At 45.4% G+C, this 19,635-nt stretch overlaps 1 protein-coding gene across 7 annotated transcripts in view; it reads left to right on the forward strand.

Moving 5' to 3' along the window:
* LOC104929362 (receptor tyrosine-protein kinase erbB-4) overlaps positions 1 to 19,635 on the forward strand; it is a 220,877-nt gene that overhangs the window by 168,272 nt on the left and 32,970 nt on the right. For all 7 annotated transcript variants that reach the window (XM_027291409.1, XM_027291411.1, XM_027291410.1 and 4 more), the window contains 6 exons: positions 513 to 606; positions 4,225 to 4,379; positions 7,723 to 7,767; positions 9,957 to 10,089; positions 17,511 to 17,633; positions 18,226 to 18,324. In XM_027291409.1, the coding sequence (XP_027147210.1) occupies positions 513 to 606; positions 4,225 to 4,379; positions 7,723 to 7,767; positions 9,957 to 10,089; positions 17,511 to 17,633; positions 18,226 to 18,324 (649 nt within the window). The remainder of the gene's footprint in view (positions 1 to 512; positions 607 to 4,224; positions 4,380 to 7,722; positions 7,768 to 9,956; positions 10,090 to 17,510; positions 17,634 to 18,225; positions 18,325 to 19,635) is intronic.

The raw sequence follows: 19,635 nt of genomic DNA on the forward strand, positions 1-19,635 counted from the left end.
CAAAACTATCATGAACTACGTGAATTAAACTCGCTGGCTAAATAAAGGTCGGGTAGAGCTCATTGCAGTTGCACAAACTGCAGTGATTGTTGGATATGATGCGTATGAAAGTCAGATACCTCCGTCCAAAGCAAACTCCTGTCCCTGCCCTCTTCTGCCATCCCTCCTCCTCCCCCCGTGTTTGCCCATGATTTAAAAATCTGTTCATTATTCACGGCCGTTCTCTGTTAACTTATTGACCATACTAAGCCTTTAACTTGATCAAACAGTCTTAGGCGGCTGGCTGCCCCTCGTGCCCCTCTACCAGAAGGAGTAGAAATCGTGGAGATGATGAGGCATGAGCAAATGAAGGTGTAACCTTGCTTTCTTGATGCTTGATGCTGTATCACATGGTGGATTCAAATCAAACATGCACACAACACACTTGAAAATTCTCCCTCAGCAAGCTCTATCAATATTTCAACGTGCGTACCAGCTCAAATGTATAATACATGCATCTCTATCTCGTTTAGGGAGGTGCGTGAATTCGCCAACGGATCCGTGTGCCTGGAGTGTGATAGCCAGTGTGAGAAGATGGATGGGAACACCATGACGTGTCTTGGCCAGGTAAGACGCCTCCAGACACCCCCGAACCCGACTTTGTTTTCACACAACGATACTTTGTAGATGTAGACATTTCACTTTTAGATTAAAACCACTCCTCTCATTTTTCCTTTCATATCTTGCGTGCTAAAGTGAATTTCCGACTTATTTTTTTGGGGGGGGGGAGTGTATCGGTCTCGCACGCAGGATTTCAGAAGATATAAGTGCAGTGTTTGCAAAGGTGAATGGTAGGTTAATGGGAAGAATGATAAACTACTGTGGCTACTTTAGGAGGCATGGTTTTGGCAGGCGCGGCACACACACACACACTTAAAACAGCAAAATGAGATTAGTTTCTGACCTTCCTGTAAAGTCACTTTTAGAATCTCGGATGTGATCACTCCACGACTCTCCAAAATGTTTTAAAATGTCAGTAGACATGCACACGGAGAAAACATGCACACAAACTGGATGTTCAGGCATTCCTCTCATGGAAGGCTGCAGCAGTTTTTCATTATAATACTATAAACCCTGTTTCCCGAACGTGGGGATACCCGGAAAAGGTCACGAGAAAAGTCTCAGGAGTCATCGGATGATTAAGTGGATGGGAAAGTAGAAAATAATATTTCTGCAACACTAAACTGTGTTTATTTTTACTGTGTTTTTTCTTCCTCTACTCCCTCGGTCCTTAAAATGAATAAATCTGGAGAAGAAGTTCTAACAACTCGTGCAGTAATAAACACGACTGAGTCCACAAATACACACTGCTTCATATTTTAGGACCAAGCCAGGCAATATTCACATTCTGAATTCCACAAGATCTATTAATTAATGAATTAAAAATAAATGTTTTTCAGGAAGCGTGAAATACCACAGTGAGCGATAAAACAATGAAGGCTGCCGCTGCTAATAAAAGCAAATTAAAATGATCCTTTTATCAATTTCACTATAAAAAATCAGCAGAGGAGCAAAAATAAACGTTAACAGAACGTGGCTGAGAGAGAACAATCTTCACTACACTTTATACTCGTTAAATTAAGATTTCAGTTTATAAGATGTAAGTTATGTGATGACTGAAAGGGGGAGCAAATACCTAATCCTAATTTTGGGATTATACAATAATCAAACATCTGCTTTGGAAACCTCATGCCGTGTTGCTGCACACGTGTTTCTGTCGACATGTTGTCGAAGTCGTGATCATTTGTTTCATTTTGTCCTTTTTTCAGAGATAGCTGCTCGAACACGCACGCTTTGTGAGAAATAACACGAGCTGGTGAAGCCCGGCAGACTGTTGTCATTTCTGATAAAGAAGTCAGGCAGTAATTGTTCCTTTTTCAATCATTCTGTGAGCAAACCGTGATCTGATTTCCTGCTGCACACGGCTCGAGTCTGAGGAGGTGGAGGTGTCGCCCGCAGCTCTTCATCTACCAGCTCGCCGCGGCTGCTGCTTCCTCCATCACTGCCTGCAATATTTCAAAGTGTCAAAAAAATGCCGAAAATGACCGTCTGGTCTCGTTTTGTAGACGCGCTTTTGATGAACGATAGTGGCCGGTGTTAAGCTCACTGTCAAACAGACACGTTAGATTTCCTGCCTGTGACTCCTTCAGAATAAAAGTCAACTCGTGTTTCGTCAATAAATGCAACTGCTCATATATAAAAATGGCATTATTTTCATCAGGTAGCAGAAAGCTCAATCACAATTTTGTTACTTCATTTGGTGATAGATAGATACTTCCTATACTTATATAGTAAGACTTTTAGATGTACAGACGCCGCAGGTCCTCTTCCATGGACTGCCACTGTAGTTCCTTCTTCATGCTCGGAAAGAGAGGCTGAATCGAGGAGGTTACAATCTGTAACCTAACCCTAAAGGCCCACTCACACCGGAGTGTGACTTACGGTCACTGGAGCAGATAGCTTGCAGTCTAGTCAATGAGAGCACTCACACAGGGCGCGTCCCAGAAGCTTCTCTCCACGCCACGGCCGAGCTTTCCGTAGCATTTCTATTTTCGACGCGAGCCGCTGCTAAACCTCGTAAATTTCAACAGAGCATCGCTCACCAGACACGAAATCCGACACAGAATCAACATAATAAACTTCCGCCCCCTTTCAAAATAAAACACAATACGCAGTTCATGTAGCTTTTTACAACTTCACATCAACGTTACGTCATGACCGGTGGCACCAGGTGATCAAAGATCGATCGAAGGGTCTCAACATGAACGATGAGATTGTTGAAGTGGAACAACACACAATCCTTTATGACACAACAGATGCTTTTTATAATCTCCTCCACGTCGGAGAAGCAAAGTCAGCTGTTTGTTGTTGTTGTTTTCTTTATACACAGTTTATCGCGGGGTGTCGCGTACGTCCAGGATTCTCGCGTGATCCGCTGCAGTTTCGCGGCTGACACGCGCCCGGTGTGAGTCCTGTGTAACCCTAACTACACCTCTAGATGTCACTAAATCCTAAACACAAGTTTGTTTTTTGTCCACCAGGGGAACTTTTCCTGCGGTGTGTTCTCATATCTGGAAAAAACTGCACAAAAGTGCAGTGAATGTGTATTAGTCCCCAACAAATATCTATTTAGTCCTGTTTGAGGGACTAAAAACTACACGTCCCAGCTGTGAAAGAAAAATCTTTTAATGACTTTTAAAGGTGCAGTTGGGGTTGAATGCCGCAGACAGATCAGTGCACGGAGGCTAATTTTACGTTTGAAGTGTTATGCTGCTCAAAGTTGTGCCGCGTGACTTCTTTTGTGGGATTTAGGAGTTGTGTGAGTAACCTTTCATAACCGTCCCTGGAGACCGACAGGGAGACGAGGAGAGACAAACTCTTCAAGGATGCACAGAGGCTGCTGACTTAGAGATGCCGGTCACAGTCGAGTAGTAAATAACACCAGAGTCAATCATCCACAGGCGCTCTCACACACAAATACACATGCATACAGCACACGCGGACACACTCCAATGAGTTCAGACATCCGTCCACACACACACACACGCACACACACATGCAAAAGTGAGAATAATGTTTATTGATGGAGTGTGTCTGAATGTGTCAAACTGTGAGAGGCTGTCCATCAGGTCACTGTGGTCGTCATTAGCAACCGAGAGCCAGAATGCTGCTTGACGAGGAGTCTCTGCACGCACGCACACACACACACACACACACACACCGCACACACACACACACACTCTCCGTTGTACTTATTCATGATCCCGTTGCAGCTGAGCTCAGTTACCTCTTGTCATCTCCTTCATCACGTCGGACGCGTCGCACTTTGACACGTCCTGATTCTTTATGCGCTTTGCCGATTTTAACGGGGAGGTGCAGCAGGAATTCACGCTCGGCAATTTTTCTCCACACATTATAAATCGCTGAATGGAATTCATGTGACTCCTGCCGGCTGCATTAGCCGTGGTAGGGAGTGAGCAAATTGACGTGATTCACCAGGTTTGAATCTGATTCTGTCCTCTCTGCTCTCTGTCTCCATCTCTTCTTTTCCTTAATCCCATTCCATTTCCCTCTAACTTTATTTTTCCCGCTGGTCACCTCTCTGCCCATCATTTCTCTCCATCTTACTAATCGCATCTTGCTTTTTTCTTTATTCATCTCTTCTGCTCTCTCTCCTCCTCTCAGGGCCCGGACCAATGTGTAAAATGCCTCCACTTCAAAGATGGACCCAACTGCGTGGAGAAGTGCCCCGATGGATTGCAGGGGGCCAACAGTTTTATCTTCAAGTACGCCAAGGCCAACAACGAGTGTCATCCCTGCCATGCCAACTGCACCCAGGGGTAAGAGAGGGATGACACATAGAGATGTGTCTTTTTTTTCTAAAGATTCATGCGTTTTCTTTGAGGTTTTCTCGCCTTCATACTTCTCCGAGCGTTCCTCCGGCTTCTGCGCTTTTATGCTGTTAACAGCCGTGTGAAGACATGCTGCTTTGGACTCCCTCCCAAGGAGACAAGAAAGAAAGAAAGAGAGACAGGATGACTTAATCTTGCAGCCTCTAGACGTCGCCACCTGTAGCTGGCTTGTACAGGTCCCCTCGGTCAGGGGCAGAATGCATTGACCCTTAAGGCCACGAGGAGTACAGTGCAGATGAACTATGAATGAAGGGATGGGTGCAGACAGTGGCTAGAGGGGAGATATGAAGCAAGGCGGGAGGGCAGGAGGCGGTGGGTGCCCAGTAGGAAGATAAGGCAGACATGGAGGAAAGGTTGCAAGTGAAGGAGTAGGTGGATGAAGGTGCCTAAAAGCAAGAGCTGCATTGAAAAGTGGAGAGAAAAATACCTGCCAGACCAAAGAGCAATCCAATCTTGTGTGATCACAGGAAGTTACATCTACTGCAGCAAAGGATCATCATCGAGAGCTTTAAAGCATAAAATTATAGAAAGGTTGCTCGGTTCTGCAGTATAATACCACCAGAAGGAAGTCCAGCTGGCGTCACCTGAAGAAGAAATCGACCTGTTCTGCTTACACCAGATCAGTGAAGAGAGAGCTTGTTGTACTTTCTGTCAAACGCAAGTCGAGAACGACTGTCAAATGACATCGGAAGAGTTTTGATGAGCGATAAACAGTTTGAGCAAAGATGCCGAACTTTCTTGAGTTATAGTCTCAGCCTCTAAAATGTGAGGACTTCTCAGTGTTCTGTCTCATGGCATTAAAAATGGAACATGTTTTGGTTTTTCAGCTTTGATCTGACAAAACAGGCCACGAGAAAACACGGCTTCCCTCTGCGGGAGCTCGTCGTTTTTTTTTTGTAATCACTCAATTGAAAAACGGATCAGTTGATAATAAAATATAATCGCATGCTTACTGAAGCTACGGACAGCAGCCAGTTCTACTGTGATCTAGCGGTGTCCGGTCTACAGCAGCTTACCGAGCTGGTTTTCTGGCCGGGTTTGGCTCCTGGAATCCAGTTGGTTAGGTACGCACCGAGGGTTGATACCGCAAAACAACCTAATAAATAAAAGCACAGCTTACAGTGCTTACAGTCTTTTCTAGGCTCTGCCTAAACAAAAACTTTAATGCAGAGGCCAAAGCAGGACGTCTTCAAAAGCACGGACGCCGTGGATACAAAGAAAACGTGCCGACATGCTGGGTTTATGCCTCCATCCTTGTCTTTTGAAGTCAGTGCGGCGGTGACTTTGAACTTCGGCTTTTTTTTACTCAAACTGGGGGCATAGCATCGGGGGAGCAGCTGAACAATGGGGGGATGGTGAACGAACAGAGGAGATGCTGGGTGGAGGTAAACAAAGTTAGAGCGCCGAAACCTAGCAACCAGACTCGAGATATGACCTGAGGTGGAAGGGGACTTAATGTACTGTCTCTCATACAGCAGGAGGTCATTTCATTTTACTGCAGCTACCCGGTCAGTGTTGATACCATCAGGGAAGCTTTAGAGAGGACGAGTGGAGGAGGATTTGAAAAAACGGAGGTGATGTAAAGAAGAGGAAAAAACAGGAGGACATGATAGATGTTCCTGACTGTGTGAACTCTAATCTGTCGTTGGCATGACAACACCTCCATCATGCCCATGTCATTTTATTCCTGCCCTCCAGCCACAGCGTGCTCTGGATTAACACCAAGACAGAAGCCGAGGCTCGGGTGTTTGAGGCCGCGAGCCAAAGTGAGACATTAAAAAGGTCAAAGGTCAGCGTCAGTGTAAAGAACAGCGGCTGGTAAAGACTAAAAAGTAGCTGTAAGACATGTCAATGAAACCAGACGCCTCATTACTGTGACACAATCGAGGTCCACCACAAATAAACGTCTGTAACTCTGCTAGAAATCATAGAAAAAGATGCTGAGGCTTAAACTGCAGAACTCGCCTGAGAGTCTTCAAAACATCTGTCTCTGCATCTGTGAACAGGAACTGCTAATAGTTAATTCTGCACACTCTTATTGGTGCTAATGAGAAAAATGTAAACAAACACATCCATACATACAAACAATACATTACAGTAAAGCAACTCTGGATCCAAAACATGACAGGAGGAGGTTCATCCTGGATGCAGCGGTGTCCGTTCTGTAAACGTCGGCTCTGTCTTCCCGACAAAAACAATTCAAGATTCAAGATTCGGCTGTTATGCAAAGGCAGCACTGTCTAAATAAGATAATAATACGTACTATACCTTCCTCATTACGTCCACTGTCAGTCCACTCTTTTGTTCCGTGATCCAGGAAGGAAACTGTGTGGCTCCTGTGCACACACACACTCGAAAACACACACACACACACAATATTGGCTACAGACACTGATTGCTCACTAATTAGCTATTTGGTGCGGCGTTTAATTGACAACGAAGTGACTTCGGAGGAGCCACAGTTGTCACCCGATTTAATTCCAAAGTTAGCCTGCTCTCCTAATTTGCTATGTAATTTGTTGTGTCTTGCGTGGTCGTGCACACACACACTTGTACACACACACACAGTAGCATTCAAGACGCGCTCTCCTGTGTCTATCCTGCTGTTCAAAGTCCTCCACTCAAGGAGTGAGAATTAATGAGCAGCTGAGAGTCTGCTCTAATCACTTCCTGCTTACCTAATGTTAAAAACTCCACTCCGCACTGGTCGGCGTGTTTTCAGCTCCACGTTCCCGTGGCTTTGATTGTCGAGGCAGTAACAGACAAAGATGTAAGTTTGTCTCGGAGGAGAGAAGGTAAGAGTGATTTTATCAAAGATGATGAATCAGACAGAGAGTTTCGCGAATCCAGTGAAATCATAAATATAATGATTCATTTATTAGACAAATACATGCACCAAAACTCGACGGATGCTGTGTCAAGCAGCACAGAGCAGATCGGGCTGACAGACACAGAAACGGCGTGATCAATTTTCAAAATAAAACACCGGTTTTCCACGAGGTTTTCCAAAACCCCCTGAGGAAGCAGATGATGCAGAAACGTGTGTTTCAGTTCCATTTTAAAATATCACATGAAACGAAGAACAGTGCTTTCCCCTCCACAAACCCTTCCTCCTGTCATGTTGACGAGTGGTCACCTGTGCTCGGGATTCAATTTTCCACAGGAGCCTGCCCAGTGACAGCTGACTGACATGGAAGAAAGACAACATGAGGTTTACTCATAACCTGTCCCTGATTTAATGGATGATCTCTCTGCTTTGTCTACCCTGCAGGTGCGTCGGGCCGAGACTCCAGGATTGTGTCGGGATGATGGACAGGTGAGGCTTCTCAGGATACGTCTGTACGGTGGGATCAGGAGACCACCATCAGATCCTGCCAGTACTCATTAAAGTTTCTCATGACACTCATTAAGAAGACGGCAGCTCTGACACCACTTTTGTAATAAGTAGTCACACTCAAATTTAACCAAAGCAGTAACGCCATAAAAACGAAGTCTTTGAGCTGCAGAGGAAACTGAAATGAAACCTTCTCACTCCGTCCTGTCGGCTTCTGCTGAGGCTCTTAAAATGACTTTATTCCCCCGTCTCATCTGGTGACCCCGTGTCGCTTGTTCTGCTGTAAAGCCTCTCCTCCTAATCACCTGTCTCACTCTCCGTTGTTTTGCTTTCTGTGATCTTTTTCTCTAAATTCCTCTTCGTCTTCCTTTTAGATCTCGTTGCTTTCTCCCTCTCTGTGACTCTTTCATTGTTGTTTCTCCTTGTCTCTCGACCTGAACACTCCAAACTGCTGCATTACTATTCAGCACATGGCTGTGTATCTCATTATACAGCCTCTTTGTACGTTTCAAGCCCCCCCGTTCTTTAGGTTCATCGAAATCAATATGGCGAACGCTGTGGCACCTTGCTCGACCACAGCTCCGTGGTACATGAGTCTTCCATTAGCTGCTAATGGCCTCAACAGCTAATAGAGTTTTGAACCTGGAGTATAGAAGCAGGTGTCATTTTATGTGTCGTGTTTTCAAAAGACAAAAAAAGAAAAGGGGCACAGACGATCCTGACTCTGTGGAGAAGGTGAAAATGGAGCTCAGAGTGGGAGGACGAAGAAAGAGAGTAACACGAGGACAGAATCGAGTGCTAGCAGAGAAGCCGACGCGAGCACGAGCAGTATGTAAATGGCAAATGCATTAGCGGCGTTATTAGTGAAGAGGAAGAGCTTTTAACTTCCAACCTTTAGGCTCGCCGTGAGCGGATTCTACCCCAGAAGCTTCGGGAGCAATCGGCACTTTTAATTTTCATCACATGGAGTGATAACAGATGATAAATTATGCTGGAAACCACATTTGAAAATACATAAGTGTAAATTTTATAAATCAAACTTCCTGCTGTGCGTCTAGAACAGAGACAATCCAATTTTCAAACTTTGAAAAGAGAGACGTGTGTCGAAGCCATGAACACCTGCAGACAGAAGAACTCAAACTTACTGATGATTAAATAAAGACTTTTTAAAACTCCAAGAATCCTCGAACACCTGACAAGAAACGATAGAAGGGGTCAAGTTTTAAAAATAGAATAATATCTGATCAGAAAGACTTTTAATAGTTTCTTATTTTCGCAGATTGAAATATATTTCACAATAAACTGCCGTGCAGCACAAACCGGAGCTTCTCCACCAGCTCCAATCCAGTTTTATTCATTTAGCGCCAAATTATGACAAAAGCTACGACACTTTCCATACGGAGCAGGTTTATACTGCGCTCTTTATAATAGAGACTCAACAGTTCCAACGCTCGGCGACAGCGGCGAGGAAAATAACGTCCTTTAAGAGGCAGAAACCTCGAGCAGAACCAAGAAGGACGAAGCTAAGTTAGTAACATGCATTAGTGGGACATGAGCTTCTATGACAGCGCCTGACCGTCCTTCCTCCAAGCAGCACGCGGCCTCGGCGCTCTGGAATATTTGGGTGTGAGAGTGTCTGAGCTTGTTTTTCAGATTGTAAACTGAAGCTACAAAACAAGAGTCGTGGTTGTTGTTGGTGGAAGAACGGGACTGAGTCATTAGACAGAGTACCACATCAGTCAAGCAGGCGATTAAGGATGACACGAGGCATGTTGTTAAGGCTATTATTGGCTGTTCAAGTGTGCACACTTGAGTGAAAACAAGCTTCTCCTGCCAAATGTTCTGCCTCGCACATGCTGGAAATGCCTCTTTTAACAGCTAATTGTTGTTTTTCTTTGGCTCCATCAACAGATCTCATAAACTGATCAGAACGTGGCCACTTGATTAGATTTCTGTGAGCATTCTGCAGCATCGCATTTCATGTACGCAGCCGGCCAAGCCGGGTTCTCGGAGCACAGGGTTAAAGCCGAAGTGCTAAGTTGTTTTTTGTTTGGTGTAACAGCAGGTCGGAGGATTCGTTGGCTGAGCTTTGCACTTTCTTTCAAAGTGCCTTTTAGTTTCTTAATGTTTCAGCAATGTTAATGTTCCTGCTCTTCCTCTTGTCTCTACAGGACACCGCTAATAGCAGCTGGCATTATCGGCGGCCTATTCATCATCGTCATCCTGGCGCTCAGCGTGGCCGTTTATGTTCGACGCAAGAGCATCAAGAAGAAGAGGGCCTTGCGGCGCTTCTTGGAGACCGAGGTGAGAGGGCAGAGGGCGTCACAACAACACGAAAAGGTCTGCGGGAAATGTTTGTTGAGGCGGCTGAAAATACAGATTTTCTTCCACCGTTGCCTCAGGCTCATTTTTGTCAAAGGTGCAGGATTGTGGGAAGGAGAACTGGGGGTTGCATTTGCAGCTACGGAATAAATTAGTAATAGCTTTGTCCTGTATTATCATCAACGAATAACTGCAGTGTAATTAATTTTATTGATCCCAGAGAGGAAATTGGGAAGCGCTTCCTCTTACAGCTGCCTTAATATTAATGTGACGAGAAATGAGCAAAGGCAAACTTTTGTTTTCTTTAATGAAACTTAAAAAAGGCTTTTTTAGGATTTATTTCTTCAGTTTTTAGCTGCCGGGCTTCTCACTCACTCTGAGTTTGCTTCACCTCAAAGTTGCGGTGCACTTTCTCCCAGACAGATGCCAACCGAACTGGACTCATAAGCAAAACCTTGAAACATTAAACCTTGGGGGGATGGTACTTAGCCAAACCACGCGGCGCGTGGAAGATTTCAAAATTATGCACGGCTGCCATCGTCCATCGATCTGGCCTTGAAGAGGGTTCATTTCTGGGAAGCATTAAACACCGGAGCGGACTTTATATTCAGAGGGGAAAGTCAAAGATTGAGGTGGAGGTGAGTGCGGGGTTTGTGTGTGTTCACGCTCTGTTTGGTCACCTTTGTGCTGCTACAAGACGTCACCCCCCCATGTGTTATGTCATCAGTGCCTATAGGAGCAGGGCAGGCTGCTTGTCAGTCTGCATTAGTATAATTTACAGGTGGAGGCAGCAGTGTTATAGACAGCTGTCAGGCTCGGAGACGGGAGTTGGAGGGGGGGGAGGCTGCGGGGCAGTTCCTGCCTCATCCCAGCCACACACATCCATCTTAATCAACCGGGCCCTCCTCCGACAGCCTCTTGACCGGGAGGGAAGTCTTCAATCCAAGCAGATTCGCTAATGTACTGTCACAGAGGAGGAGAGGATCAAGCTGGAGGAGGAGGAGGGGTATCTTCTTGACCCCTTTTTGCATCTCCCTGTGACTGATTCTCCTCTTGCAAAGCTCAACTCGATACTCCACCAAGAAATCGTGAATTATAGCCGGCCAGATCCATTTTCCCGACCTCAGAGGAGACATAATTGGGTGTAAAAGTAATTAGAAGTGATAGAAACCGGAGCTGTTGGCCTACAGGTTAGACAGACCATCATTAAGAGTCGGTCATGGGGTCACGGTCAGTGCACGGCCTTGGTGTGGCGTCCTTAGCATGACACTGAACCTCCTCTGACGTTGTGGGTCAGAGCAACGGCGATATCGGTGGAAACACACCTCTCTTTGTACAGGAGCTCTCCTCTGAGGCCACATTGCATTTTTCAAAGTGTTTATCAGTGCAAGAATTTATCATCCCGTAGTTGGCAATTTAGCAACAAAGAGATTCTCTCCGTGCTTCGAACATCAGTCACAATATCCATCCAGTCAGTCTTTGCTGGAGGCTCGGTCAGTAACTGCTGCTAATAGTATCTTTAACAGATATTTGTCTAAATAAATGAGCTGCAACGTCGCCAAAACAGATTGTAGAGAGAGAGAGTCGCCTCTATCACTTAAGATGTTCTTTAAAGGTTGTATTAACTCCTGCCAGTACGGCCAGGGTCCAAAATATATCGGACTGATCCGCCCAAAGTCACGACCTTTATTGTTTTTCCATTTTATGCCAAACAAATATCACACTCTTTCGTCCACTACATTTGTCTGACAGCTTTAGTTACTGAAGGATTAAGTGTTTCTTTATGTCCTAGATGAATAAACTCCCTTAAATCAGCTGATTTTCTACAAAATGATGCATTTGTTAAGATTACACCTGCAGGTTTTCTAAGAGCCGTCAGTGTGCATGGTGGCTCTGACCACTGGTGGACCTGAGACGGGCTGAGTGACGCCTGGTTGCTCAAACAAGTTGCCTGTAACAGCACCCACCTGTCAATCAAAGCCAGGCGGTACAAACATTACCATGTTTGTCCACAGGGGCCGCCAGAATCAACATAAAATGAAGTCATAACAAAAAGATAAATATCCATTTTCTGAAACTCACAAATCCAAACTGTTTTGTAAGCGGTGGCAACACGCCTCCAGCCAGTTTGGTTTTGTTGCGTCAGTCATTTCATAAGGCCGCGGTTGCCTCACATCACCCCTCCCTTGAATATCCGAGTCAGTGCATTCACACTGCATGCATAGATACAGATATTCCCTCTTTCCTCCTGTTCACTCTCCGTCTCCTTCTCGGCTCTCCTCACAGTCTGTATCACACCTTCCAGAGGCTCTTTTTGGCTGATGAAAGCACACGATAGGCTTTGGACGGCTGGCGAAATGTGGATTCTCTATTCAAACGAATAATAGAGCTGAGTCTGAGTGTGTGAATGGAGATCAAGCTTGTCAGGATGAGGGATTTGGGGACGGCGGAGGCTCAGGGACTCCCCCTCTCTCACCCTATCTGCAATAGCTTTTTCTTCTTTTTTTTTTTTTTTTCAACAGAGAGCTCACCTCCGTGTCAGACAGGAAAAAGATGCCTCCAGTGCTCGCTGTCAAAAACGTGATCTGAGCACTCAGCCGGCATTTCCATATCAAGGACACGTGTGAAGGCTGTTGCACTGTGTTGACTTGCAAAATACACTTCTTTATTGTTTTCTTTGTTTTATTATTCTCTGTCTTGTCTTGCGTTTTTCTTTTTCTGTTCTCCATTTTGATCTCTGTTTATCCGTCCCTTACCCTCGTGAAGGCAACGCTTTACTCGTCTAACTCTTCTCCGTCTCCCTCTTTCTCACCTTGTGAGACAAACAGAGACTAATATTAGAAAAGACCCAGACCCCTGAAAACAAATTGCTTTTCGCAGGCAGAGACAGCACACACAGCAGAGACTGTTGCAGAGCCCCGACCCTGGGCCTGGACCTCTGACCTCAGTCCAATGAAGCAGGACTAATGCACTTGGATCCATCTCCTCCCTCCTCTTCCTCCTCCACTCTGAGGTTCCTCCTCCAGCTGCATTGTACAGACTCAGGCCTTGTGAGTGTGGCAGCACCACAGGCTGTGGACAGCCCCCACGCTGCTTACATGGATTTCAGCGTTCGGGGGAGCTGGACAGCTCCCGGTGTTCAGGCAGGCTGACTGAGGCGGACAGGAAGTCATTATAGATGTATGCGGTGAAGCCGGGTGTTGTTCAAACACACGGAACATTATGTTAAGTCTAGGACGAGATGCCAGCGAGTCAAAAGACAACACATGTCCACAGTCTTCCTTCTATTCGCCATCAATATAATCCAGAACGATAAACTCAAGAACTACCGATGTTATTTTAGTGGGAGGCGACCGAATGTTACAAAATGAAGTAAGAACTGTTGGGCACATCAGACATCACGACCTTGAATGTGATATAGCTTTAATGTGTTGTATTTTGGGTTTATCATTGCCAAAACTGCCAAAGAGAGGTCAGATGGGTCAAGAAACTCGAGAAGTACGAGGATAAAACTTTAATAACACTTTTTTAGGCATGGACCCCATGACTATACTTCGGAAAAACACCTTCAGCAAGAAGGAAAAAATAAAATAAAACACTGCTATGCTGAGTTAATGGGCATACAGGATGTGTTGCCTCCACGTCCAAACGCCTAAAATTAGACCTAGCGAAAAGATTCCATGTTCTTTCTGCAGGATTTCGTGTTTTGCAACTGAGTAGTACAGTACAAGACTGCTCTTTAAATGCAGTTAGTGGAGGAGAAGTGAGTTCATCGCTGTGGGGATGGATAATCCCAGGAATAAATGTCCTTGCATACTGATGAGGCCTCTCTGCTGCTATCACGCACAAATTGTCTTAATGTGCTCTCAATGTCTGTGTGTCATTGTGCTTTCCTAAGTATAGCTCAGGAGTTATACCGTGGCATGCAGATAACCCTAAATCCAAGAACAAACTAAGTGTACTGTATGTGCCTGCAGCCATGATAGCCTAATAGTTAAATTATCATTGCATTATTAAATTCATGATTTGAGGGTCGTTATATTAGAAGCTTACTCTCGTGCATCTATCCCACGACTGTCCTGTGTTATAACCAGATCTCATGAGGCTTTTTAACCACTGTTCAGACATCCATCCATTTATCCTAACCGGGGTCGAGTCCCCAACAGTGCATTCCAGCTCCTCCTGAAGGATCCAGATAGGTTATATAATCCCTCCAGCGGGTTCTGGGTCTGCCCCAGGGGTCTCCAAAGGAAGGCGCCTAAAGGATCCTCTGTACTCCTTCCTCCAATATTAGGACATCCATCCATTTCCTTCCACTTATCTTGGGTCGGGTCGCGGTGGCAGCAGGTTTAGCAGGATGTTCCAGACGTCCCTGGAGGATAGCGAGGCAATACCCGGGCTAGATGGGCTATGTAGTCCCTCCAGCGGGTTCTGATGCCCGAACAGCCTCAGCTGGCTTCTCCGAACTCCCTCCTGCACCGAGAGCAAAACCTCATTATTTCCCAAAACAGTTCCTTTTTACGAGTTCTATATTTGATGCGGCTGTTTAAATATTGAAGGCGACAAAGGTTACAGACATACCAGCCCCAGTTTCCACCCTTCGGGTAAAAGTTTCTTGTTTCACCTGATTTCAAACCCAACGACTGCAGCACTTTGTGTGAGTAGTGTGAACATTAAAGCGTATGCCCGAGAGGCTCGCAGTGCAACTTTGTGTTTGGGGACATTGTTTACTTATTCAATCCAGAATAATTCTGTCAATGTATTCCAGCCCGAGGCTCCAACATGTTGCTTATTTGTTCAATGAAGCATCCGAATCCTCTCCACTGCGGCTCCGGACGAAGCTCATTTGGCAAAGGCAAGGCGCATTATTAGCTGGTAAATAAAGTGGCGTGGTGAGCGAGCGTCAACGAGCTCGGGAGAGTTTTGCAGGCCATGGGTGTGCATCTTATTTAACAGACCTCTCCTCCCCTCATCAGCACAGTCCAGCCTTGTCCTAATGAAACAATAACAGCTACAGCCTGTCACCATCTGTTCTAACTACTGCTCCGTCACCTCCTCCCTCTGCCCCCGTCTCCGCTCTCTCTTTCTCAATCGCTCCGTTTCTCTCTACCTACAGCGTCACTTGTTTTCTTGTTATTCATGCAGCGAATGGGCAAACAAATTACTGCAAATGCAGCTCTTTGGCCAAATACCGGGCTAATATGATGGATGACAGCAAAGTCCTTCTTGTTTGGGTAAATAAAGTGGTTCCATGGAATTAAATACTTTATTTGAAGGCCGAACACAAACCTCCAACACTTAATAGGTCATTTTGATCCTCTAGAGCTGCTAAACTCACCTAACTCAAAGTAGAGAATGCGTTTTAGCTTCACAGGGCGGTCTAAACACCGGGAAATAAGAGGTTGTCCACACACTTGAATGTGCCACCTCCCAAAAACTTTATTAATGCAGCGTTTTCAATTTAACAACCTCTCCTGTGCGGCTGTACCCAACTGTTCTTTTCCTAGGGTGGTGGAGGAATGACCCTACTCTGCCTCTGACTGGTTTGCCCTGATGTTATAACCCTAGCTCCATCTAAACCTAACCAACCCAACCAATGAAGGCAATGAATACTAGACGTTACAGGGTTTTTTTTTTAATAGTTCAATGCGTAAAATTGCCCAACTAGGGTTGGTTCTGCATATGTCTTTGGAGAAATATCCAATCTGAGGGATCTTGCTGATGAATTAAGCCTAAATATTAGGTTTAATTCTAATTAAGCAGCCAAACATTTCCACAACCTGGCAACCCAGAAGTTGTTTAGTTCTTCATTTATTGGGGACATTTATCATTGCTGGCCTTGTAGTAGTCAAAATAAATGTGTGAGCACAATTGTTAGCTTATTATATAACTAATAATTAACCATAAATGGTGCAACCTCATCTTTTCAGTGTTTCGGTATACTTAAACCCTCGCCTACTGAAAAAATGCCTCAAGACGAGTGTCAGTATCTTGAAAGTATCAAAGAGTTTATTGGCTGAGATGAGGTTCATTCTTGACCATGGAAAATCTGTTTTCGCCTCGAGGTCCCTTTAGTAGCTCTTCCAGTGCTTTTTTATCAAAACACGAGATCAGCTCATCGCTCGGCCATCCCTCTCCTCCTTCACTTCCCTCAGTATTTATCCCTCATCCTCCTTCCCCAACGCATCCGTCTGCGAGCTCACCGCCTGCAGTGACATCTCAGCAGGCTTTACACCGCCGCCTTCGGGCCCCAGCCATAACAATAGCCATTAAACGATGTGTCATTGCAGAGCTGCGGGCAATGTCATCCATCCTGCGGACCCGGCGTGGCTTTGGAGATCGCCGGTCCTATTGTGCTGATGGTTTTATATCACATTAAGTGAACGCTTGTGTGGCTGACCGACTGATATATGGCCTCATTATATTGTTTGATGGCCGTGGTTGAGCTGGGTGATTATGCTGCTGATAAACCGCAGCGAATGAGCGACCCGATAGGCTGATGGGCTCATTAAGACATGTATTGATCAGAAGCATTGACTTCCTGTGTGTGTGTGTGTTTGGAGGTCTTGTATGTTCTTTGTGTGTGTTTCATGTTGATATGAGTGTGAATTTGCATTTGTCAATATTTGTGAATCTGTGTACTGTACACACATGTAGCCGTGTGTGTTAGTGTTTTCAGGGATGTGCGCTACACGTGTGCTCTCCGGCTGAATCTGCGAGCCTCACATCTTTTCACAGCTTGGCTGCAGGTGCCAGCTCCCGTTCTTTATATTTAGTAGCCGAGGCTTTGTGGTGAGGCGGGTGGCCCGGCCAGCTGCTGGGATGCTGTTCAGTGTCAGCTGTTGCTGGCAGCAAGGCACGCGGAGGAGGCTTGTCATAACCTTGAATTGGAATTGTTTTGTATGTGCACAGCTGGTGAGCCGCTACTCTTTGTTGGCTGTGATAGCAGCTGACACCAAACTGCGATTTGCTCAGCGGCGGGCGCGCTGCGGTCCACGGTGGTAACTGCCAGCTCTGACAGAACTTCACGCTCACACCCCAGATTTATTTGTACTTCATACATGTGTGTGTGTGTGTGTGCAAAATCAGGACTATCAGGACAGGACAGTGGCTGTTTTTTTGGCTGCTTATGTATTTGTTGCAAATAAACCATATTCGCCTCTCTTGCTTATCATTTTGGAGAGAACGGCCTCAACCTGCTGCACGCCCTCTAGATACATTTTTAGCATCCACAGCACCTGAAGCAAGAGGTTAAAAATATTTTGACTCCAAGCAATAGAGAGACACGCTTCAGGTTGTCAGTAGGTGCACAAGAAACGCCGTAGCCCCGAGGAATGCCTTTCTGATGTTTTATGGCACAAAAAGTGGGAAAAATAATCTAAATGTTTGTTTTTCCTTGTCAGCTGGTGGAGCCCCTGACCCCCAGTGGAACGGCCCCCAACCAGGCTCAGCTGAGGATCCTGAAGGAGACGGAGCTGAAGAGGGTCAAGATTCTGGGATCAGGGGCGTTCGGAACCGTCTACAAGGTCGGCGTTTGTGTCATGCAAAACGTGGCCTCCACGTTCTGAATCAAACATCATTAAGTCAGCTAAGAGCAGAACAACCCCGCTTGACAACTTAAACAATAAGCATAAACATTTTCTTTTGTAGCAGCGCTCCCTGACAGACGTGAGCCTCGGGTGGCTCAAGGACCTGGAACGGAAACTGCTGTTCGCTTGCCAGCATCGCTGCCCTTGGCGAAATTATTCATACCACCCCTAAAAATTCAGCAAACTCAGTGAATAAACAGCGTTTTCTTCCTGCAGCTCTAAATTCCTCTCAATTACAGTATTGATGGGCCTGTTTGATTTTACAGCCATATTTGACTTCATTTAATCTGCATAGATATTCCAGAATCAATTTATACCCTGATTATGATTCAGAGCTCTTTGCTCGGAGCATTTAGGCTCCAACGAGTTCATTCATAACCAAGGAAGCATACTCCGTGAGGTTCATGCATGTGCATGCATCGATTGAGTTGACCTGCAAGAAGCATGTTGTATAACCCATCAAAATCATCACTGTGGGCATGTTTATAGAGAGAGCAGTGCATTTATGGTGATTGCTTGTGTGTTTCAGGGCATCTGGGTCCCAGAAGGTGAGACAGTGAAGATCCCCGTGGCTATTAAAATCCTCAACGAGACCACCGGCCCTAAAGCCAACGTGGAGTTCATGGACGTGAGTATTTATATCGCGACGATTTGTGTCTGCGTGTATTCAGGTTTTGTTGGTCTGAGCCGAGTCTGTCACTTTGTGGGATTGTGCATTCGGCGGTAAATTCTTACGAGAGTACAATCTCAGTCAGAGGCGGTAATAAAGTGAACTCCAGCAGGCTGTACAGCCAGGCATGTATTGAACGAGACTCTATTAAAAAACAGCACTTGTTTATGAGACGCGGCTTTATTGGAATCCAGGAGTGATAGAGAGGAGAAGAAGAGGCAGGATGGAGGCAGCTCGGAGTTTCTCTCTCTTCAATACGTCTCTCTGTTCACACACTCGCAGTTTTTTTAATTATCACCACTTCACCGGTGCTCGCCTCCATCTTTTTCTTTTTCTTCACCAAACCTGCAGAATGTTCCGGTTCCTGCTGTTCCTTTAAACCCCCGTCTCTTCTCCCGCACTGAAATAATTAGTTCATTAGCCGGACCGAAAATGGAATCAACTGTTTTGTGAGTCGATCCGTCGCTTAGGTCATTTTTCATGTGAAAAGAAAAAGACCATAATGACGTACAAATTAAAAAACGTCTCTTTGGGTGTTTGTGATTTATTTAGTGATTTTATCGTCTGAAAAAATCATTTGAATGACAATAATTAGCTGAGGTCCATTTAGAAATGTATCAAAATGACAAATTCAATTTTTTGGATACCTGCCTTGCCACTTCCTGGGGCTTTTCACAATAAAGTCTTCAAATCTTAAAGTCATGCTTGGAAAATCATGAGAAGTGACTTCAAGATGGAGCCGACTTCGTCCACTGAAAGTCTCTCATCCGGTGTATGACCCGTGCAGCCCACTGCACATGTACATTTAGCTAAGCTCACTACTTCCTGTGGTTTTTCACAATAAAGTCTTCAGAATAAAAGCAGAAAGAGATTATAACTCTGAGTTTTTGTAGGTTTAATATTTGAAAAACGATCCACGAGCTTGTAGCATGTAGTGGAGAGGAGGGTGGAGCCACAAACTGCACATGTGCAGCAGGGTACGTGACTCGGCGGTCGTTATTTGGCTCGTACTCGGATACTTTCATCGGAAGCAATCGGCTCCGTCTTGAAGTCAGTTCTCATGATGCATCCGTGATCTTTACCCATAACGATTAGGATTAGCTAATCCCATGTGAGAAGTCCATAATATGGACACGGCGTTGCCATGGCAACGCTCCTGAATAAGCATCCCTGGCTCATCCAAAACTACCATCCAGACTGCTGCTCAGTCTCCCTTCCTCTCTCCTCCTCTCTTTCTCCTCCTCTCCCCACCTCTCTCTCTCCTCCCCT

This window comes from Larimichthys crocea, chromosome XIX, assembly GCF_000972845.2.
Source record: "Larimichthys crocea isolate SSNF chromosome XIX, L_crocea_2.0, whole genome shotgun sequence".
NCBI lineage: Eukaryota > Metazoa > Chordata > Actinopteri > Sciaenidae > Larimichthys > Larimichthys crocea.